General features: G+C 58.4%; 1 protein-coding gene across 6 annotated transcripts in view; it reads right to left on the bottom strand.

Moving 5' to 3' along the window:
- The window catches only part of RIPOR2 (RHO family interacting cell polarization regulator 2), a 147187-nt gene that overhangs the window by 24077 nt on the left and 100038 nt on the right, over window positions 1–23072 (bottom strand). For 4 of the 6 annotated variants that reach the window (XM_066352653.1, XM_066352650.1, XM_066352654.1 and 1 more), the window contains exons 7-15: window positions 19708–19857; window positions 16387–16450; window positions 13105–13148; window positions 11324–11449; window positions 10911–11059; window positions 9405–9534; window positions 8893–9042; window positions 5841–6488; window positions 1459–1667 (exon numbers count right to left, since the gene is read on the bottom strand). In XM_066352653.1, coding sequence (XP_066208750.1) covers window positions 1459–1667; window positions 5841–6488; window positions 8893–9042; window positions 9405–9534; window positions 10911–11059; window positions 11324–11449; window positions 13105–13148; window positions 16387–16450; window positions 19708–19857 — 1670 coding nt within the window. Of the gene's footprint in view, window positions 1–1458; window positions 1668–1843; window positions 3080–5840; window positions 6489–8892; window positions 9043–9404; window positions 9535–10910; window positions 11060–11323; window positions 11450–13104; window positions 13149–16386; window positions 16451–19707; window positions 19858–23072 lie in introns of those variants that run through there. The other 2 variants (XM_066352651.1, XM_066352655.1) reach the window with 2 other exon arrangements.

Raw genomic sequence — 23072 nt, forward strand, 5'->3', positions numbered from 1 at the left:
CACAGGAGAAGTGACTGTTTCTTCACCTCTCCCCCTCTCGCTTCTCTCTCTCTCTCCTCCTCCTCCTGCAGCCATGGCTCAATGAGAGCAAGTTGGCCCTGGGCACTGAGGATGGCTCCATGGCCTCCACCTCAGGCACTAAGAAGAGCTCAGTTGCTGAGCAATGGAATAACGCCCCAGATGGGCAGAGCATCGCCCCCTAGTGGGCTTGCTGGGTGGATCCCGGTTGGGGCACATGCAGGAGTCTGTCTCTGCCTCCTCTCCTCCCACTGAATAAAAATAAAAAAAAATCTGTTGTGTCTATTATTTTATTCTCACATGAACCTACGTGCTAGGGAGGGGGCTGTCTCATTGCGCGTGCGGCAGAATGACTGGCGGGCTGTCCCGGCTCCCACAGCTTCCAGTCTCGGGCTCCACACTCTCTACGGGCTAAAAGGATCGGGCGTCGGCACTTACAGGTGTTGGGTGCTCCGCTCTGGTCACGTTTCCCTCCAAGGGGAAACACGCAGCCCGGGTTCTAGCCGTGAGTACATGGCAGGTAACACGCAAGCACAGTTTCCACGACTTTCCCTAACCCCGCCGGTGACACACGGTAAGACTTATCGGATTAGACGAACCAAATATCACGGTTCTACGAAATATACAGATTTTGTTGTCCAAATGCTTCTTACTTGCAGGGAGTTGGAGCTTAGATGGATGCCCGACCTTGACCCAGCAGGAAACAGGTTGGGATCACAGGTAGGCAGCAAGACGCTGGGTTTAGGGAGCGCTCCACAAAGCCAGCCCAGTTAGAGAAAGCTCAGGGTGGAGCGGAGAGGGACAACCTCACCGTGACATTGTCCGGGATACGCCCCAAATCTGCTCAGGGGACATATTCTAGGTCTCACTTTCTCTTTTCAAAGAAGAAACTGTCCGGGATGAACAGAACATCCAGCTGTAACCACTGCCCATGGGGAGGTTACGGAAGGTTGAACAGCTTGTTGTAACTGGGAAGCCCGCTTTACAACATGTTCAAAAGTCAGGGAAGAGAAATCACCCCTACCTTTGGGCACATGGTGTTGTTTTCTGTTTATTTGTTTTTACAGAAATTGGGTTTATTCTGCTTCCGTAAAGTGACAGAATGGAGCCCAGGCTCCATCCTCTAAGGATCAGGTTTGGCTGTGCAAGGAAGCCCACCGAGAAGGTGATGTTTTCACCTGCCTCCTCCCTTCCCACCGCCCGCCCAGCCCAGGGAAGACCACGCCCCCACCTGGAGGGCCAGAGACCCAGAGATGTCACCAGTCACCCTTCCTTACACCCTCAGGTATGGACACCTGGCTTTGATTCGGGCACCGCTGAGCTTAATCTCCTGCTAAGACCCACTGGGCTGCAGGGCATGCAGGAGGGAGGGGTGGGCCCAGCCGCAGGCCACAGGCCACACAAGGACGGCAGGAGAGACAGACGCAAACTGGGGCTCACCTGTGTTTCTCGGTCTCCATGTCTGAGAACACCGAGTCAGCACCTCCTCCCCCAGGGCTGCCCTCCTCCGCGTCCTCCTCCACCTCCTCCTCCTCTTCCTCCTCCTCCTCGTCGAAGTCGGAGGTGTTCAGGAAATCAAAGCTCTCCAGAGCACTCTCTACTGTCAGACTCAAGCTGGAGGGCGAGCTGTGGCTTCCGGTGGGCTTGCACTGCAAGGCAGGGGCACCGCTCTGTCAGCTCCTCCCGGAGGGAGGGGGAGACATTGCAGGCACCTCCTGGAGCAGAGGTGGGGGGGCAGGACAGCATCGGCCCCTCCCACGGGGGGGGGCACTGCACCCACTCCGACCAACAGGAGACACTCTTTTTGTTTCAAGCTTCTGTTTTATTGTATTGGCATTAAAATAAAAAACACATATAAAATCTTCATATTAAAACAACAACCATGAATCAAATGACACAGTATCTCCGGGATGTGTTCCAAAGGGAGCCAGAGGGAAGAACGCAGGTAGAGGAACAGACGATGACATTGGCCACGTGCGGAGGGGCATGGAATTAAATGGGGCGGGGGGCGGTGGTTGGGGGGGGGTCTGTCATATATTTGCTCTACTTCTGTTTCAGGTTTTTATAATAAAAAGTGTAAAAAAAAAAAAGAAAAATAGGTATGACAATCAAAAATGCCGTGGGCAGCAGAACTCCCTGTCCCCACGCCTAGAGTTCCACCCCGAGCCACCTGCAGCCACGCAGATGTTGAGAGAGTCGGGGACTCGGTGCCGGTCACGGACCCGTCTCTGGTGGCAGCGTCTTCCTGAGACGGGAGCGCCTGGCTAAGCACCTGCTCTGAAGCCTTAACAAGACCACTCCCAGACACGCTCCAGGGCTCCGTCCGCTACCCGCGCTCGCTCGCTCGGTACCTCGCCCGAGCGGCTCCTGGGCATTCACAGCACGCAGTTCTCCTCGGGGGCATCGAGGAGGAGCCGATGCCAGGTTCCCTGAGGGGGAGCCCTGCTTCCTCCCTGAGGGGGAGCCCTGCTTCCTCGGCGAGGGGGAGCCCTGCTTCCTCCCCGAGGGGGAGCCCTGCTTCCTCCCCGAGGGGGAGCCCTGCTTCCTCCCCGAGGGGGAGCCCTGCTTCCTCCCCGAGGGGGAGCCCTGCTTCCTCCCCAAGGGGGAGCCCTGCTTCCTGGGCGGCTCTGCACTTCCAGGGAAGGAGGGTGTCCCCTCACCTCCCTGCCCCTGCCCTGAGTCCTGGGGGCCAACCGGGGGCCCGGAGAGCCCTAGGGCGCTGGGCAGACACACAGACATTTTGCACAGAATGATGCCCAAACTGTGGGCACAGAGGAGAGAGGTGCTTTCCAATGTGCAAGGGGGCGCGGGGGTGGGTTGAACGGGACAAGTCCTGCAAGTTAGAAGAACTAAACGTCCTCCATCCAGTGAGGTGGCAGTCCTTGCCGACTTCTCAACACCAGGCGGGAAGGACCTCTTGGGGCGGGGGGGGGGGGGTCTGTCTCTGACCCCCCCTCTCCCCAGAGGCCACAAAAGGACACAGTCTTTTTACATCAGAGCTGCTCATTCACCCTCAGTGATCTCCGTCCGAGAGTCTCTCTTCCTCAAGGTGCTTAGCATCCTAGGAACGTGAAGGGGGAAAAAGAGAGAGCTTTGTCCATCGGATGCTCGACTCTGGCTGGACGCAGAGCGCCTCCTGCCCAAGACTCTGCCTCCCTGTCTGGCCTCAGGAGCGGAGCAGGAGCCAGCGTCCCCACGCTCAGGGTCCTCTGTCCTCTGCGGGTGATGGTGCACAGCGCGGCTGTGTCTAAGCACCGAACCCGACCGAGGAAGTGGCCGGGAGGGCGGGTCGCCCCCAGAACACTTTCTGGAACAGCAGCAGACGGAAACAAGACTCTGGAGAGAGTCCCGTGAGCACCAGGTTTGTTCTAAGGCTAAGAGATGACGCTGGCTGGCGGGTGGCTGGGGGCTTGCACGGCTGAGCTCCCTGGACGTCTGGACATGGGAGCTGCCCTCACCCCTGGCTTGCTCTAAGGGTTGGGCGGTAGGTGCGGTCAGCAGTGGCTTAGCTCTCTAAATGGAACACCTTGGCCCACTAAGCAAAGCTGGCCAGTGGTGCAGATAAGTGCTGTGGAGCGGGTAAGAGGCGCTCTCGTGGGGAGTCCCGACAAGCAGCCCTGTGCTGACGCTGAGTAGTTCGGTCTCACAGGGAAGACTCGGGCTCCCGTCCCTGCAGCTGCGAGGAGCCGTCTGTCACGAGCACAGGAGGCCCCGGGCGGACAAAGCATGAATTACATATCACCTGCCCTTGGGCACGGCTCCCCTCCAGCGCCAGGTCAGCAGGACCAGCACAGGAGGCCCCGGGCGGACAAAGCATGAATTACATATCACCTGCCCTTGGGCACGGCTCCCCTCCAGCGCCAGGTCAGCAGGACCCGGGTACACAGCGGTCAGAAAGGCCGCGGGATGTCCTTCCAGACGGCACCACAGGGGCCCACGGGCACCTTCCTTTCAAGATGATTTTCTAGAACAAGTCCCCAAAGAATGGCTCTTTCGAGAAGAAGGGTCCCAGCTGTCTTCTCTATGGTGGTATAAATCCAAGTGGAAAGGCAGAGAGTACAAGAAGTGTGGAGGTGGGGCTGGGGACAGAGGTTCATGGTCTGTCTTCTCAGGCTGTGCTACAGAAAACTAGGAGGTGGGGGCTGGGGAGAGATTCCCCGGGGCCCCTCAAATCGGGGCTGCGAGCTCTGACTCCACCCGGGGAACGGATTTTCCGGCTTCCCCAGGAGACACGCTATCCAGTCACTCTCAGTGAAATGACGGTGGGAGATCAGAGTGCACCCGCGTCACATATGGGGTGAACAACTTGGGGACTGAAGTTCAGACATGCTTTAGAGCAGGGGCAGTCGACCTTTTTATACCTGCCGCCCACTTCTGTGTCTCTGTTAGTAGTAAAATTTTCTAACCACCCACCGGTTCCAGTCATGGTGATTTATAAAGTAGGGAAGTAACTTTACTTTATAAAATTTATAAAGCAGAGTTACAGCAAGTTAAAGCATATAATAATAATTACCAAAAATCCAACATAAAGTTTGGGAGAATAAATCTTTATAAAACTTACTATAGTTAAATCTATCTTTTTATTTATACTTTGGTTGCGCTGCTACTGCCCACCATGAAAGCTGGAACGCCCACTAGTGGGCGGTAGGGATCAGGTTGACGACCACTGCTTTAGAGCAATTAATTTAATGACCTATCCTGGTAGTTCAGTTCAGCTATGGTCAGGAAAATAAAAAATTGATATTCTTTTTTTTTTTTTTTTTTTTTACAGAGACAGAGAGAGAGTCAGAGAGAGGGATAAATAGGGACAGACAGACAGAAACGGGGAGAGATGAGAAGCATCAATTATCAGTTTTTTGTTGTGGCACCTTAGTTGTTCATTGATTGCTTTCTCATATGTGCCTTGACCACGGGCCTTCAGCAGACCAAATAACCCCTTGCTTGAGCCAGCGACCTTGGGTTCAAGCTGGTGAGCTTTTTGCTCAAACCAGATGAGCCCATGCTCAAGCTGGTGACCTCGGGTCTCGAACCTGGGTTCTCCGCATCCCAGTCCGACGCTCTATCCACTGTGCCACCGCCTGGTCAGGCAAAAACTGATATTCTTGACTGCTGATAAAAATAAATGGCATTTCAAGCCCTGGCCGGGTAGCTCAGTTGGTTAGAGCATCATCCCAACGCGCCAAGGTTATGGGTTCGATCCCTGGTCGGGGTACAGACAAGAATCAACCAAGAAATGTGTAAATAAGTGGAACAATAGATGGATGTTTCTCTCTCTCTTTCTAAAAGTCAATTTAAAAAAATTAGCAAAGAAACAAGCCGTGGCCTGTTGGCTCAGTGGTAGAGCGTCGGCCTGGCGTGCAGGAGTCCCGGGTTTGATTGCTGTCCAGGGCACACAGGAGAAGTGCCCATCTGCTTCTCCACCCCTCCCCCTCTCCTTCCTCTCTGTCTCTCTCTTCCCCTCCTGCAGCCAAGGCTCCACTGGAGCAAAGTTGGCCTGGGCGCTGAGGACAGCTCCATGGCCTCTGCCTCAGGCGCTAGAATGGCTCTGGTTGCAACAGAGCAACGCCCCAGATGGGCAGAGCATCGCCCCCTGGTGGGCGTGCCGGGTGGATCCCAGTTGGGTACATGTGGGAGTCTGTCTCTCTGCCTCCCCGCTTCTCACTTCAGAAAAATACAATAAAAAAAATAAATTAACAATGAAACACAGAAAATCAATGCCATTTAAATGGTGAAGCGGTGTTGATGCTGTGCTGGGACTGGATGAAAAATAAAGGGATGTGATTTGAACAGAGCCTGAGGCAGGGCCCCGACAAGGCACTTACTTTCAGGATGTCGTCCAGACGCATGACTTCCTGGTTCAGACGCTGAAACTCCGGGAACTGCTCCTTGTGGGGCTCCAGGGCCAGGAAGAGCCCGTGGAGCGCGTCCTCCAGGCTTCCGTCCAGGAAGGAGCGGCAGCCCTCTGACTCCCCGCTGACCGAGCCCTCGGACAGCAGCTTGTCCGCGGCGGCCGGCGCCTCGGCCGAGGTCAGCCTCTTCACCAGCTGCTTCGTGAGGTTGCCCTCGAGCGTGTCCAGCTCCACGGGCTTGAGCTCCGAGGCCTCGTCGGACTCCCGCAGCAGCGCCTCTGCCACCTCCTTCTCCAGGAACAGCCGCTCGGCCGCGGCGCCTGTGGGCGCGGGGGGCCCCTCTGCGGCCTCCTCCAGGGGGGGCTTGGGCCCCGGGCCGCTGCCCAGGGAGCTCCTGGATGACCTCGAGCTGGAGTCGTCCGTGCCCTCGCTCTGAGAGGCCCGCCGGCCCCGGGGCAGCTCGGCGGGGGTGATGGTGATCGCCGGGTTGTCGGGGAGGCAGCCGGTGGGGCCGGCGGGGAGGGCGCAGTCCCCGTTGGGCAGGTCGTCGAAGCTGAGAGACAGAGGCGTCTGCTCCTTGGTGGCCTTTCCGCTCTCGAAGATGTCGTCGGGCAGATTGGACTGCGGGGAGAGGTGGGGGGGGGCGGGGGGGGGGAGAGAAAGTGCCACGTTATCATCCTGCATACGGACGGATGGACGAGGTGTCCCCCCTGCTTGGTTTCCGGATTAAATACAAGGCCAGTGAAATAGAAAACCCAGAGCCTTTTCCCTGTCGTTCTCACGTTTTATTTGCTGGTTCTGCGTGTGCCTCGGGCTGGAGAAAACAAGCCTTTTAAAACCTCTATCTCCACGTTGAATCGGTGGAAAAGTTTGTGGACGTATTCTCAGCGTCCACAGTATTTGTCAATAGCCAAGGTTGGGGGCCCAGAGGGGGGGCTTGTTCCCTAAGTCCCAGAACCCCCACACGATTCGGCAGCTATAGTTATGAGTAATATCATCAATTATTATTATTTTTGGCATCTAGCTTAAAAGACTCTACTGTTCTTGCTATTTCTCTCAAAAGACGTGATGCTTTCTTTGTTCTGCATTGGTTCTTGTAAATTATTGTTTGAAAATCGCCACCTACAAATCCCAAGCTCTTGAAATGCTGCATTAATTAATCCTGTAACCACGCCCTCTGATAATTCAAGGCCAGAAACACATTGGCATGGCGTCCACCACAGGAGGAGGGGACTGACACAGCGCACGTCTGTCTTCCAGGACCGTGAACCCCAGCACCGTCGGGGGGCGTCTGGATGCCCAGGGCCTCCCACACAGCCCTCTCCCCGGAGGCTCGGGCGTGCTGTGACCCCGAGGGCAGGGCTGGAAGACAGAGGCGGGAAATAGGCAGGTAGCCAAGACGGTTCTGTCGTGCAGCAGGAATGGACTCTGGGTCAAGTTCCCACTGCGGGCTGGGTCGTGTGTGGGCTGCGTGTCCGTGTGAGAACAGTGTTGTGGTCCTTGAGACCAACTCCTTCAACATGAATCATCTCTCAGATTCCAGATTTGATTTTTTTTTGGGGGGGGGGTTAAATGTGTGCTTTCATTACTTAGACAGCACCAAACTGTCAGCACGGTGCTGGGAGAGCCCAAGAGTTAGCTCAGGTGGACGGGAGGCAGATGGAAAGGCAGTCCCGGACTGCCCCAGCAGGGAGGGGGTGCCACTAGCCCCTGACACCGTGGCCAGGTCACTGTGGTCCCCGGTTCATCTGGCCTGAAGGTGACGTGAACCACAGGCTTGGCAGACGTGTGGCTCACGGGGCTCCTGCGGACCCTGGTGCTACTTCCTGACCTCTACCACCCGCAGTGGTGCCCACCTCTGTTCCTGATTACTGAGCGGGCTGCACAGAACCCTGGGGGGGGGGACAAGGAGCCCCAGGACCCTCCTCGGGGCCGCAGGACAAGGAGCCCCAGGACCCTCCTCGGGGCCGCGGGACAAGGAGCCCCAGGACCCTCCTCAGGGCCGCGGGGAACAGTCCTTTCTCCCCCCAGCTTGTTCCCCCCCTCCTCCCTCCTCTGCCTGTGCACCCCCCATGCCCTTAGGAGAGATAAAAGAGTTCCTCTGAGAGGACGGGGGACCTGTGTGTCTCCCAGCAGCTCACAGAGGCCGGGTCCTCTGGGGTCCCGCCCAGCCTCAGCTTCTGCGCACGCGTCCGTGGCAGCGCAGAGGGGTGGGGGCCGCACCGGCTGGGCGCTCAGACTCTTGTTCAAATCCCAAAGTCCTCCCAGCCCCTCTCTGGGGTCCCCCATTCCCCAAACCACTGTGCACCTGCTTCTGTGGCAGACCCTGAGTGAGATGTTGGGGGGCTGGCCCCAGGAAAGGGCGTGCAGACAGGGGCGGGGCCACGCGTTAGCACAGGTGCGATGCCTCCACGCCACGTGTGTGTGTGTGTGTGAGAGAGAGAGAGAAAGAGAGAGTCTGAGTGCGTGCACCTGTGACAGCGTGTCCACCACCCGTAATGTGCCGTAACCTGCCGCGTCCCCGGCTGGGAATGGAACTGTTCCTCTTACCAAGTCGGCACAGGTGCCACAACAGAGGAAGACGGGAACCCCTGTGCACAGAAGCGGCTCTAGTGAAAGCCGTTTGAACCCCTCGGCGTTCCTCATGTGCCCGTTTTCTAATGTGAACACCGTGTGCATAGAGACCGGCTTCGCCCACAAGGCCAGTGCATCTCGGGACACAGGCTCTCCTTTGACCTTGGCTGTTAATTGTGTTTCGTTTCAAAGTGAAACTCTCGTTACCACGGATATCTTGGCCGCAGCGGAGAAAACATCATAGCACAAAAGCGGGGGCCCGCAGGCGGAGACAGACAAACGGCTTCGCCAACCAAGCTGCATGCGGGACCACGTTCCCCGCCTGGGGCCGGGCCAGCGGTCACCATCCCCCGTGAGCAAGACAACAGACAGGAGGACAGCAGCACAGAGGACACAGCAGAGCACACGGGCCACCCCCAGCCCCGGCACACGGCAGGCCCCCCACACTCACATAGGACTCTCGCACGGCCTTGGGTCTCAGCCTGAGGGAGGGCAGGTCACAGACAGAGCGGCTGCGGCGCAGCTTGGCAAAGAGAGTGTCTTGCAAGGCACTCAAGAGAGACAGCCTCCGGGGCTTGTCTGGGGAGGGGTGCAGCCATCTCTTCCGGAGCCAGAGCGAGACAGAGAGAGGGAGGCGGCAAGAGCACCGGGTCACAGGTTAGCGGTCAGCAAGCGTTTCTGGTGGACACACCCACTCCTTTCAAACGCTGGTCTCGGGGGTGTTCAGGGAAGTGTCCGTGTTGTTAGCAAAGCAACAGAGCGGGGCAGTGGGGGGGGGGGGGTAGGGCGGGGACAGGAAGACAAGCTCACGGGCTGTGCGGCCAGGGGCACCGGGGGAAGGGCAGGAGTGGCATCACCACCAGGAAGAACCGAGAAGCCCTAACGCCACAGGCCAAGCATTTCAGCCGCGGGGCCGGCCTGGAGCTCACCTCGTCCCCACTCTAGAAATCGCGCGGAACTTACAAAGAGGGAGTGGTCTTTGAAGGCGGGCGATTCCGGGGAGCCCTGGCTGTAGATGGACATCCTCCGCTGCAGGGCCGCCGCCTTGTTCCCGGTGCCCGCGGACGGGGTCGCGTCCTCCACGTCGAAGGGGCTGGAAGACAACGGGCCCCAGTGACGTCAGGCCGTCCCAGTGACGTCACGCCGTCCCAGGCACCGCCGGCCAGGAAGGCACCTCCTGGTATTCGGGCGAATTCTAACCAGTGGACACCGGGCCGGCTGTGGCCGAGTCAGCTCGTCAGAAAGGAAGCCAAGAGGGGAGCAAACAGCAGAAAACGGGGCGCAAGGCCCGCCCGAGGGCCCGCGGACGGTCACCGCGGCTTTACGGACAATGTGTCCGTGCACCTAGTCTGCCTGCCCGCTCCTCCTCGCCGACGTGAGCCACAGAAACACGTGGGGACCCGCCCGCGCACAGGCGTGGGAGAAAGCCGCAGCAGCACTTGCAGCTGTGCGGGGACAGGCGCGCGTGAACACCGCAGAGAGGGCCAAGGACGGGCTTCCGTTCCGTGAAGAGAACAGAACACGCCAATAGGCCGTCCCACGTGTTCCGCTCGGCACGAGCCTCTCGCGTGGCCGAAAGGAGACCCGTTCACAGCGACGTCACGTACGGCGTCACCGTCACGTACAGCGTCACCCGCGGAGGGAGGGCGCTGGCGTTTGAGACGCCCACGCGGCAGGGGAAGGGCAGGGCTGGGCGGCAGGGCGGCCTCGGCATCGTGAAGGGGGCCCCCAACGTCAGGCTCGATGCGTCGTGCGGGCTTGGTCGCAGAGCCGGCCATGAATGCGTCGTGCGGACTTGGTCGCAGACCCGGTCATGAATGCATCGTGCGGGCTTGGTCGCAGAGCCGGCCATGACACCACTTGGCGAGCGTCCGTGTTGAGTCAACACATCGGGGCCTTTCTCGCGGCCTGACGGCGTCAGGAAACCGCTTTTAAGCTCATGGAGTTGACCAGCGGTGCCCCTGTCCTTTGGAAACATTGCCCTTGGGGAGCTCGAGTATGGCGGCATCAGGACATCACACGCTCCCCGGAGCAGCGCAAGGCGTGGGGAGTAGACAGAGGAGCCAGGAAGAGACCCCAGAGCGAGAGTCAGGATGTCGCCCAGGGCAGAGCAGCTCCTGCACGGCCGTGTCCTTCCAAGCTCGTCCGCTGGAGAGACACGTCTCCCGATGCGCATTCTAAGGTGGTCGGAGAGGAGGAAGGAGGCAGGGTGTGACAGCACAAACGGGGCCCACGCAGTGGTGGTGACAGAGGCTTCTCCGCTGGTGACCATTGCCTGGAAGTCCGTCGGACAGATCCTCGGCCCGGGAGACGCTGATGCTGTACCGTCTGCGTGGGGTCTGCGTGGGGCCCGCACGGCGGCTTCCGGAACACGCCCCCCAGGTGACCCTGAGAACCCACGTGCCCCTGTGACCAGCACTAGCCTGTCGCCCATGCGTCTACGCGAGGAAACTGAAAAGGGCCACTTACTACCAGGCAATCTCCAGGTTCAGTTTGATGGTGCCCAGGTCATTGATGTCCACGGCCACCACCTGCGGCCGGGCTGAGAACAGCTCCTTGGTCTCGCAGATCACGCTGCCCACCAGGAGGTGGGTGGCCAGCCCTTTGACCTCTGTCACCTAGGAAGAGGGAGAGAAAGGCCATGGGGGACTGGCAGTGGCTCCTGTCAGAGTCTGAGCTGACGTCGGGGGTGGCGGTGGGGTGTGGGTGTGGGGTTCCCCAGCCCGCCCCACAGGACTGCCCGCTTGGACAGAGTGGCCGCCTTCCCCGTAGACTGGGGGGCCGGTGGGGTCTGCGGGGCAGGGTGGGGCAGCAGGCACAAGTTCCGGGCCGTGGACCCCACCAGCGGCACCAGGAGACAACAGCGTCCAGGAGCCCCGTACCTTGATGGAGATGAGCCCCGCGATCAGGGGCAGGAACACCGTCTCCTCCCCGTCCCAGCTCTGCCGGCCGTTGACCTCGATCTTGCCTTTCAGCTTCCACCGCTGCCGGCCGTATTTCATGAAGATCTGCGGAGACACCGGACGGCACACGTCCAGCTGTCCTCACCGGCCTTCCCCTCCAAACGCCGCCCCCCGGGTGTGTGTGTGTGTGGGGGGGTAAGTCCACGGAGTGGCCGCCGCCGGCCGCCTTCCCCACCAGCCTCCCTTCCACAGCTCCCGGGCTCCGGGGGCCGGAGCCGAGGGCGAGCGGGGCAGAGGCTTCGGAAGGGGCGCGTTCTGGTCTCTCAGGCCTCTCGTTAGTGAAGGCCAGCGCCCCCCCGCCCCCCTCGGGGAGTGTCTGCTTCACTAGGGTCCCAGCTCCAGCTGGCCAGTCCCACTTCAACAGGACAGCCATGGGGCTCATGGACTGACACCCCACACTCCCCCGCTCCTCTACGGAGACGAGAGGCCATCGGCTAAAACCCACTCAGCGACCAGAGCGAGAGATAAGACGTCCGCCCTCCGGATGACGGAGACAAGAGCCGGACAAGGAGTTTGAAATCCGATGCCATCTGGGGTGACGGTGTGCAGTCCCCCCCCATGGTCAGACAACTTTCCTGTTGAGGGGATGTCCCCCCTGACCCCAAGAAGTATGATTCCAGTGGGTCTTGGAGGAGATAGATTAAAAAATTATTATGTAAATTCCCTTTTGAAGGAGGACAAGATAAAAAGCCTCTTTACTTTATAGAGCATACACCTCTATCTACAGCTATCACTATCCATATAGAACTTATTTTCCATGACAGTGAACATACAGTATTATTATTATACTGAGTCAACCTTTGTAGACCTTAAGAGGAGATATATTTTTATAAAGAAAGGTCCAGGCACTATTATTCTTCAGCCACGACACTCCTGAGCAGTTACAATCCTGGGCTGGGTTTTGGATCAGGAAAAGAAAACTGCCGTCTAGTTGCGACACTGAACACTTGGCAACATGTGACTAGAGACTGTCCAGCGAATGGCATTAGCTAGCCAGCTCCAGTGTTGGACGGGCCGGTGCCGGCAGCTGTCAGTGCCGACAGGGGAGACCGTCCTTCCTTTTGGGAATGGAAGCAGAGCCCCCGGCAGTAAACCTGAGAGTCAGGGGGCCCATGGCCGGTCTGACCAGCTCGGCGACCCAGATGATCTGATGGCAAATTCCTGCCGGGGCAGGTCATGGCCGGTGGTCACGTCCTAGGCCTGGGGCTTCCTCAGCAAAGGTCAGTCTTTGCCTTCAGGGCACCCTGTGCCCTGTGCTCAGGCGTCTAGGATGACGTACCTTTGAAATGTCAGTCATTTTCTTTCCTGCGCCATCACGGGGCACAGCCTCAGTCGCCCCAGCAGAGACCACTGAGCCCTACCTCCACCCCCGTGGTGACCTGGCTGTCCACCTCCCATCTCTGTCTGCGGTCAGTGGTCATCAGTAACTGTCCCGTGCCCACCAATGGGAAAGGGCGTGTGTGGCTCTCCATGCTGCTTTTCATCCAATCCCGAGCTCTCCTGCTTTGCCTTGTCCCGCCCCCTTCATCTGCCACCTGTGGATTTCCTGCAGTCTCTTAATGTCTCCTTTGGATTCTAACAAATAAAAATAAGCTGCCGAGCTGCCATTCTGCAGGGCATTTTCTCAATCCCTTGAGATCTCGCTTTCCGGGCAAACCCTCAAAATTCTGGCTCAAGCGCTCCGCCGGAACTGCACGTACCTCGTACTGGTCACCGGGGCAGAGGCGCGCGAAGCCAGCCAGACCTGCAAACAAGCAGAAGCGGGTAGTGAGCGCGGATGTCTGACCACTCGCGGGCGCATTGATACAGCGCCAGTGAGCTGTCCGGCTTTCGTGAACCCACGTGGTACTATTCGGGACCATCAGTGGGAAGAGCTGTGTGTGTGTGTATGGGGGGGGGGGTGAGAGGGGTCCTCTGGGCAGAGAAGGCTGTTCAGTGGAGGGGGGCCCACAGCTCCCTGTGCCTCTGAGCTGATTCCAGGATCACGGAATTACGGCCAGGAAGTCATATTCGTTTATTTGCCCCAAATATTTCTATGTCATAAACTGCTCTCTTGTTTTTTCTTTCCATCCCCAGAGCTGTGATTTCAGGTGAGTGTCTCCCATTTGGGTTAAGGCTCCACACACACATCCCCCTGGCCTCTCCCCAACTCACTCACTCCCGTGTTCCCCTGGCCTGGTTAATGCAGAGGAGTAATCCCACCCCTACTGTGTTCAGGAGCCGCTGAGCACGGGTGACCGTCGACACAAAACTAGTGAGTAAGAGACCAAAGCTGACCAGCTGGCCCAGCCCACCACCTGCACCCTCAAAGTGAAGGTGGGGACGATCCCTCTACCACGCCACCCCGCAAGTCACCTCTCACGGGATCTGCTCGTGTTTGGGGCCCCCCAGGGTGATGTGTATTGTCAAACAGATGACTCCTATCTGGGACATCTCAGGAACCCCAATTTTTTCCGTCTTTTTTATAGATGTTACTCAGTGCTCAGTGCGAGTGAGGGTCTACACTTTGGGGGCAACAACCTGGAAACGGAGACAGACTTCACACAGACGGCCACAGCACACAAGAGAGCACGGTCAAGCCCACAGGAACCCCTGGACAAGGAGCTCCAGGGGAGCAGGGGCAGGGAAGTAAATCTCAGGTAGCTTTCCTTTTCCCTGCGAGCTAGCCCACGCTGGATAATCTACCTAACCCTACTTTCTTCACCTTGAAAACGGGGGTAACAAAGTAGAATTGTCTGTAAGGACAACAGACAGCATCGGGCACATCGTAGGTGGTGGGGACGGTCACAGGGCGCCTTTGGCCTCCTGTGAAGAGCCCTGTTGAGCTGTGAGAAGGGCACCAACGGTGGGCTTTCCACCTGTCGATGGGCAGCACCAGCCCAGAGTTGAATTAGGGCGGTGGAGGGAGAAGGTGTGTGCAAGCTGCACAGAGCGCCTGCAGTTGGCACGGCCGGCCCGTAGGTGGCAGCAGAGCACCAGCGTGTCAGGGCTCCCCTCCCCCCACCGAGCGGTTCCGGCCAGAACCCATCTTCCTAACAGAACCCCCTGCTGTTTCTGAGCCCAGCTCTGCCCTCTTTGGTGAGTGCCACTCCTGCTCTGGGCACCAGCCAGAGCAGTCCCTTTCATTCCACCTGAAAGACTGGACCAGGGCTCGCCCACGAGGGCATCTGTCCTGCCGAGTTAGAGGGCTCCGGCTGGGACACCCCTTTTCCTCCGGGGGGTTGTGTGGCACTCACGGCCAGGGACGGTCCATCAGGACGCAGCCCAGTGCGTGGCCCACGGCAGTAAGTGTTCCATCAGTTTCTCTCTCTCACTGCCTCCCCTGCCTCCCTGCTTGACAAGCTAGCTCTGTCGTTGGTGGTTTGGGGTGGGGCAGGGAGGGGGAGTGTGCAGGGGCGTGGCCGGAGGAAGTTGGGGTGGTTATTATTACTATTGTTATTATTTTACCAGAATGGATAACAGATAAGAAAGGAACAGATAAGAAAGGGACAGATGGCAAAGTTGGGGGACTTCCGGGCAGCGTGAGGGACCTCTCTTCATCGAGAGAGAGGAGTATTTCCGTGTGGTGTTACCCTGGGAAGACTGCGCGGAGGGCGTCTGGTTTCCGCGTTAGGTCGGGGATGTGTGAGGAGGTAAATCTATAACTAACAAGGAGTTGGCTTTAGGCCCCAGAGAACCCCGGGGAGAAACCCTGAGTCCCAAGAAGCTGGGGACCCTGGTCAGGCAGGAGAGAGAGGGTGACAGAGCCAGAGCCGGGGCCCAGGAGCCACGGGAAGCCTCAGATAACCCGTCGCAGCCAGAGCTGCTGGTGCACGAGGTGACCAGGCTCCCCAGGGGACGGAGGTCTGGTCCCCAACATCACCCTCTCACTGACCAGCAGCCTTGCAGCTCCAGACCTGGCGGGTAGGGGGTCCCTTTGCTCCCACCCACTCCCAGGTGTCTGCACACTAGGTACCATCCTCAGAGCAACTGTTTGCTCTGTCCACTCAGCTGTCCCAGGAAGTCCCTGCTGTCACCGGCCCGGGAACCAAGGCATTTAGTTCCAAGTTAAACTCCAGCTCACAGTGTGACTTCTGGGGCAGGTGCCTGAACCCTGGTGCGCTGCTGGTAACGGGAGGAACTCCTGCCCCCACCAGAGACTGATGCGTGTACTAAACACTGAGCGGCAGGCACGGGGAAGCATGGCAGTCCTTGTAGTGACAGTGAGGAGTGTGTTCTGCACGGCTCTGCACGGCCGGCTGGGTCTGCGAGGCTGGTGCCCCCGAGACTCGGGCAGGAGACACAAGTGTTTTCTGCTGAACACGGGTTCAGGGCAGTTTTCCAGATTCAGGCTGCTGACAGAGTCATTCTGAGAGTTAAGGAAAAATATGCAGGCCCTGGCTGGTTGGCTCAGCAGTAGAGCATCAGCCTAGCATGTGGAAGTCCTGGGTTCGATTCCCGGCCAGGACACACAGGAGAAGCGCCCATCTGCTTCTCCACCCCTCCCCCTCTCCTTCCTCTCTGTCTCTCTCTTCCTCTCCCACAGCCAAGGCTCCATTGGAGCAAAGTTGGCCTGGGCGCTGAGGATGGCTCTATGGCCTCTGCCTCAGGCGCTAGAATGGCTCTGGTTGCAACAGAGCGACGCCCCAGATGGGCAGAGCATCGCCCTCTGGTGGGCGTGCCGGGTGGATCCCGGTTGGGTGCATGCGGGAGTCTGTCTGACTGCCTCCCCATTTCCAACTTCAGAAAAATACACACATACACACAAAAATAAACCAGGTGAAGCCATGTGGCTAAGTCTCGGCAGGTATTAAAGCCAGGCAAGGGGCCGGGGACAGGGCGCTCACTGTAATAGTCTCTTCACCTCTGTGTACGTTGGCAATTCTTTCCTAATGACTATTTCGGTGGGTGGGGAAGCCCCAAATGAGGAGGCTCTGGGGCCTCGCTACAGCAACTAACGGACGTGGGAGGGTTGGGAGAAGCAGGGTGGCCCCTAAGAATACCTTTCATCTTGATGGAGAACTCTCCCAGCAGGGTCTCTAGCTCCGCCTCGATGGTGCACATGTTCTGTGGAGGGACAGGGGACAGGCGCCCGTTAGAGCTCGGTGACTTCTGCCACAGCTCAGAGCCCCAGCTGGGCTCCCGGCGGGTAAGCCATCGGGACCCCTTCCCCCTCCCCCCTTGAGGGGGGGGCTGCACGCGGCCTCTGAGAGGGGCTCCCGACAGAGCGCCCCACTGAGGTCTGAGCAAGCCTGCCAGGGACCAGGAAATGTAGGACATCGAACCAGTTTAAATGATATCACACACCAACGGATCCAGAATGTGGGATATTCTATAAGAACTGGCCTGAATTCTATCTCTATATAAAAAAAGGCAATGTTGTGGTGGGGAAAAAAAAATCGTCTAAATAAAAGAGGCAGGCAGATGCAAGGCGTCATTACCTTGAATTCCATACGCCCCGAGGTCAAAGACTAGTCAATAAACCAAAGCCGGGGAGAGACCAACCGGGCGGAGCTGGGATGCTGGGACGTGTGCAGGATGTGAGGGGAAGCTGCTCAGGACGACTCGGCTTTCTCAGTCGTGATAACGGTATCGTACGGGGTTATGCAGGGCGCGTACAGATCCGGGTTAGAGATCCAACGTGCCCTGGCCGGGGGCTGTCCCCCGAGAGGCCAGCCAGGCGAGCTTCTGGTGCCGCGGCGTGGGAGTCCGCTTCCGCTTGAAGGCTGTTTGCCGAGGACTCTGGGATCGGTTTGTCGGGCTGGAGTTTCCGGTTCTGCTGTGGTCCCCTGTTCTGCGGCCGACGGTGGCTCTCCTGAACGCTCTCGGGCTCGCCCTCGCTCAGCACGGTGGTGGGGGGCACTTCCTGACCCTGAGCCCCCCGCGTGCCACACGGGAGCTTTGAGAACCGAACGGTCTCGGGATTGTAAACCCGTTTTCTTCCCCAGAGCACTGGGTGTGTCCACGAAGTTCGGTTTCCAGAAATATCAGCGATGTCAGCACGCATGTCAGGATTGCTACCGGCGCCTTTGAAAAGCGGGGCCTGTTTGTTTAAGGTCTGGGGGCCGTCAGGGTGAGAATTCCCTTCCGTCTCACCCGGGCAGCTGCCGAGGTCCCCACAGCCCCTGCGCCCTCAGCGTCCTTCGTGGTAAAATCCTGGCTGGTGGGATTCTGTGGAGGTACAGAGCCCCCCGAGGTCCCGGGCTCTTTCTTCAACGAGGCAGCCCTTCCGTTTGCTGAAGTTACCTCTGCATCTCTGAGTTTGTGAGCAGAGTCTGACGCCCTGGCTCTTGGCCAAGGGTGGGTCCTTCTGAAAGCAGCCCGCACGGGTTCGAGGACAGGCAGCTCCTACAGCTCAGGGACAGAACGCCCTCTGTGATTAGATTCCGCACTTGATCTCAGAGATGTCCCGAGAGCTCAGGAATGAGGGGGGCTGCATCTCAACACGAGATTCTCAGCCTGTGGGCCCATCACCTTGGGTGGGGTTGGTGGGCAGGGGGAAGTCACATTATTTCCATAACCTCTAACTGAAAATCAACATCCCTATGCCATGAAGGTAGAAAACAGGCCACAGGATGACCAGTACCTGTGGCTCAGGTGCAGGGACAGAAATCATACACCATTCATTGCAGACACCTTGAAATATCTTTCCTCCCTCCCTCTCCCTATCTCCCTCCCTACCTCCCTTCCTTCCTTTTTAGGTGACAGGAGGGGAGATAGTGAGACAGACTCCCAAATATGCCCTGACTGAGATCCACCCAGCAACTTCCATCTGGGGGCCAATGCTTGAGTAGCAAGCTATTTTTAGTGCTTGAGACTGATGCTCCAATGGAGCCATCCTCAGCACCCAGGGCCATGCTTGAACCAGTTGAACCACTGGCTGCAGGAGGCGAGAAGGGAGGGACGGGGGAGAGGGAGGGGGAGAGAAGCAGATGTCGCTTCTTGTATGTGCCCTGACTGGGGATCAAACCTGGGATGTCGATATGCTGAGCTGATGCTCTATCCACTGAGCCATCAGCCAGGGCTGAAAGATCTTTTGTATTTTTTGCTGCTTTGAATTTCATGTCAAACAACTAGGGCTGGCATTTGATCTCAGTGTTTCATCTGATACCTTAATGAAGCAACGATGTTGCACAACAGCACACCCTGATTTTTAAATCACTTCGTGCTCACTATGCTGACCCTTTTGAGACAGCTCTATTTTGGTATGATCCGTTTTCTTTGAATTCTTGTGTTTTATTTCCTGCATTTAAACGGCGTTATTCTGAAGGGGCAGTTAGGTAAAACAGCCCCATTCTAGAGCAAAGTCTGTGCCGGTCGAGCGGCTGCAGCGAACACACAAAGCGATCCTGTGTGTCCCTCCGGGAGGTCCCTGCCTCCCCGCTCTGGGAATCGTCCCACAGACCCTCGTCGGACTGATGCTGTCGCTCAGGAAACCTGACCTCCGCACCGTGGCTCATGGGACAGTGAGAAGTGCCGTGTTAATAATTCAGTCACTTCATCAGGGACGTGGGTATCAGATGACCCCAGGACGAGCCAAGACCTCCCCGTGTCATGTGCTTGGGCCCAGGAGACAGTTAGAAACCAGGGCAGCGCACTTCCGTTCAGGGCTCTTTGTCTCGCCTCCGTTAAAGACAGAAGGGACAGTTCCAGCTCTCAGCTGACCGTGGGCCGGAGGGCTCGCGCCGCCCGACATCCAGGGCGGTCTGCCCTTGTGGTCCATCCAGCTCTCGGGGAGGAAGCGCCGTGAGACCGTCGTCCACTAGAGAATTTGGGGGTGCACGAAGTGGTTAAAAAGCCCAGGGCGCTGTGCTTCCTCAGTTGTCCACGGAGATCTGAACCCGCATTTGTGGTCACGTGTGCAGAGACCGCAAGGGACCGCGCGCAGCCTGGCGAGCCAGCGTCCTCACGGCGTCCGACACCTTGCGGTGTCACAAGTGCGCGCACAGGCTTATCACGAGGCCCTGGGGACGTCTGCCTGCCAGGTGCTGCTCTGGGACTGACCGGGGCTCGTCCTCTGGGGTCCAGCGGAGGCACTAAGGAAAACTCTGCTGGGGACCCCTCAGGAGTCACCGTAAACACTACCACCCACAGCCGCAAAAAAAAACACCCCAAAACAAAACAAAACAAAAGTTAAAAAGCAAGAGCGGCTAAGAGGAAAACCTGTCTCTCTGAAGAGGGCGGTCGGGTTGGCTGCAGGACACCGTCCCCTGTCCTGGGCCGTCACCCCCAGGCGGGTGGGCCCCCGGGCGGGTGGCACCTACCGTCCCCTGTCCTGGGCCGTCACCCACGGGCGGGTGGACCCCCGGGCGGGTGGCACCTACCTCCGTGTACTCCTTGTAGCTACGGTGGACCTCCGACAGGCTCTCCCGGGCGGCCTTGCTGGCGGGCGACGCGGCGAAGGCTTGCTTCATCTTGCTGGCGCCGTCCTGCAGACGCCTCTGAATGCAGTACGCCTCGTACAGCTCGTCCACCTGCGCGGTCGGGCGGGGACACGGGAGGGAGGGGTGAGTCCCGTTCACGCTCGCACGGAGCCACCCGGGCCGACGTCCGGTGGTCAAGACTGCTCTGCCCCTGAGCTGGGAGAGGGGCATGTTGCAGGGAGACCTGTCGCCCCCGTCTCGCCACGAGGACCGTTTACCACGTCAAGACCAATCTCACTCTGAGCCGCCTGGCCACGCGGAACAGGGGCAGACCGTGTGAGGCAGGCGTGGTCACCTGCCCACGCGACAGGTGTGGGGAAAGAAGGCTGGAGCCTCCCGCACACGCGGCAAACAGGGGAGATGACGCAGCTTCTCACTGAGGTGAAGACGCGGGCGTAGACCGGGCTTTTATTACTGTGTTTTTAGAGAGCGTCACAAGGTGATGGCCTCTCGTCAGATTGAGCACATTTTTGTTTTAAATTTTTTTCTTTTTTTTTCTTTTTATTTATTCATTTTAGAGAGGAGAGAGAGAGAGAGAGAGGAGAGAGAGAGAAGGGGGAGGAGCTGGAAGCATCAACTCCCATATGTGCCTTGACCAGGCAAGCCCAGGGTTTTGAACCGGTGACCTCAGTGTTCCAGGTCGACGCTTTATCCACTGTGCCACCACAGGTCAGGCACTTTTTTTTTTTTTAAAGAAAATAACTTGAGGCTGTTTGAAAATGATTTTTGTAAATTCTTGGCTCAACGGTAAAGAGAGGCAGAATGAAGTTATTCGTGAAATTAGGGTGAAAGCTTATAAATGGAACACTTCAGAACTGTGATGTGGGGCTGTGGGCTAATGACACCACCGTTAAAAAGTAAATAAACGGGAGCCATGGAAACGAACATTCTCCCGCCACACCTCCAGGCTTAGGCTTCTAGACCGCTCTACGCCCTGCGTCAAGGGGCTGCTGACCACACGCTGTAGGAAGAAGCCTGATTGTCACTTAACATTTCTCAGACTGGGCCTGACCAGGCGGTGGCGCAGTGGATAGAGCGTCGGACCAGGATGCGGAGGACCCAGGTTTGAGACACTGAGATTTTCAGCATGAGTGTGGGCTCATCTGGTTTGAGCAAAAGCTCACCAGCTTGAGCCCAAGGTCGCTGGCTTGAGCAAGGGTTCACTCAGTCTGCTGTAGCTCCCTGGTCAAGGCACTTATGAGAAAGCAATCAGTGAACAACTAAGATGCTGCAACGAAAAACTAATGATTGATGCTTCTCATCTCTCTCTGTTCCTGTCTGTCTGTCCCTACCTGTCCCTCTCTCTGACTCTCTGTCTGTCTCTGTAAAAAAAAACAACAAAAAACCATTTCTCAGACCGTGATTCTCCACGGACCAGGCCTGTGCTGACACCCACAGGGCCCCTGGCAACACGTGGAGACGTCTTTCAGCGTCAGGGCTGGGAGGTGCTCCTGGCCTCCGGGAGGCAGAGGAAGCTGCCCCCCCAAACAGAGCGAGGACGCCGCCCCTGACGTTACTCCTGAGGGCGTGCGTCTCCACCGTAGTCTCCGTCATGGACACCCGTGTCACGGCGCACCACGGGAAGTTCAGGGCAGGCGAGAGGACGCCGTCCCCCACCCGTGTCACGACACACCACGGGAAGTTGGGGGCAGGCGAGAGGACGACGTCCCCACCCGTGTCACGGTGCACCACGGGAAGTTCGGGAAGTTGGGGATAGGTGAGAGGACGACGTCCCCACCCGTGTCACGGCGCACCACGGGAAGTTCAGGGCAGGCGAGAGGACATCCCCCACCCGTGTCACGGCGCACCATGGGAAGTTGGGGGCAGGCGAGAGGACATCCCCCACCCATGTCACGGCGCACCACGGGAAGTTGGGGGCAGGCGAGAGGACGGCGTCCCTCACCCGTGTCACGGCGCACCACGGGAAGTTGGGGGCAGGCGAGAGGACGCCATCCCCCACCCGTGTCACGGCGCACCACGGGAAGTTGGGGGCAGGCGAGAGGACGCCGTCCCCACCCGTGTCACGGCGCACCACGGGAAGTTCAGGGCAGGCGAGAGGACGCCGTCCCCCACCCGGGCATCAGCAGAAGCCAGTGAAATCTGTGACCTCCGCGGGGCTGTCACCTGGGTAGGACCCCCTGAATTTCTCATTTCCGGGCAAAGTTGGTTTCTTGAAAAGGAGGCGCTGTGAAACCCAGAAGGTGGAGATGAGGTTCGTGGACTTCTCAGGGGACGGTTCCCCTTTGGCTCTGGAGGCACAAGGTTGCCTCGCGCTGACGTGGCACTGTCACCTCCCAGGGCCAGCTGGCTGCCCGTCGCTGTTCCCTCCCCGCAGGGGGCAGCTGCCCGAAGCTCGGCCGGGGAGCACGGAGACACCGAGGACAGCCCTCTCGGTCAGAGACGTCCGTGCTGGTCTCCAGCCCGGCAATCCGCTGCCCCTCGCTAAGAGCTGTCGCTAAAACTCAGGAAACGAGCAGATCAGCCTCTCGTCTTTGGGGCTCGCGGATTTGTCTCTAAGGGCTGGGGGTCCCGGCCTCAAGGGGCGACCTGTGTGCTGATGACATCGTTCTGCCGGTGACAGGCGCTTTGAAACTAAGCTAAGGCTCACCCAGTGAGCTTGGTGAATGTGGACGCCCACGCCCCACTCGGAGAAGTAGACTCAGCAGGTCAGGGCTGGGCCAGGCATCGGAAAATGGAAATAATCACTGCAGGGGTGTGTGTGTGTGTGCGTGTGCGTGTGTGTGTGTGTGTGTGTGTGTGTGAGTGTCCGTGCTGCACACGACTTTCAGAAACACAAGAGCTAGCACCCCCCTCAGTGCCGGCCAGGCGGCAGCACCCCTGTGGTCTCCAGCAAGGCGCCCCTCGCCCCCTTTCCCCACCAGAGTCACCAGGCTTGGATCCCTCTGGGTAAGGAAACAGCGCCCGGGACCACGGCCTTCACCCGAACCACTCAGCCTATTGCCTTGCGTCTAGGGAGAAGTTCATTCTTTGCTTCCGTTAAATGTCCACCTATCTCAGCCAGATGGAGTGGCACTTTCGGATCAAGGATCACTGTGTGTGCCTCCGAGCAGAACCGGCCCCTCCGGTAGAGGCGAGCATCTGTCTTACCCGTCAGTCAGCAGTGGCTCTACATCAAATACACCGATTAACTGACTCATTCGGTGAAACACGACAGGTCGGCACCCCGTGTGTACGTGCAGCGAACAGCGTTTCATAACGGGGGGGGGGGAGCGGCTGAATCCAACCCCGACGGACACGGATGGATG

This window comes from Saccopteryx leptura, chromosome 11 (assembly GCF_036850995.1).
Source record: "Saccopteryx leptura isolate mSacLep1 chromosome 11, mSacLep1_pri_phased_curated, whole genome shotgun sequence".
In the NCBI taxonomy this organism is placed as follows: domain Eukaryota; kingdom Metazoa; phylum Chordata; class Mammalia; order Chiroptera; family Emballonuridae; genus Saccopteryx; species Saccopteryx leptura.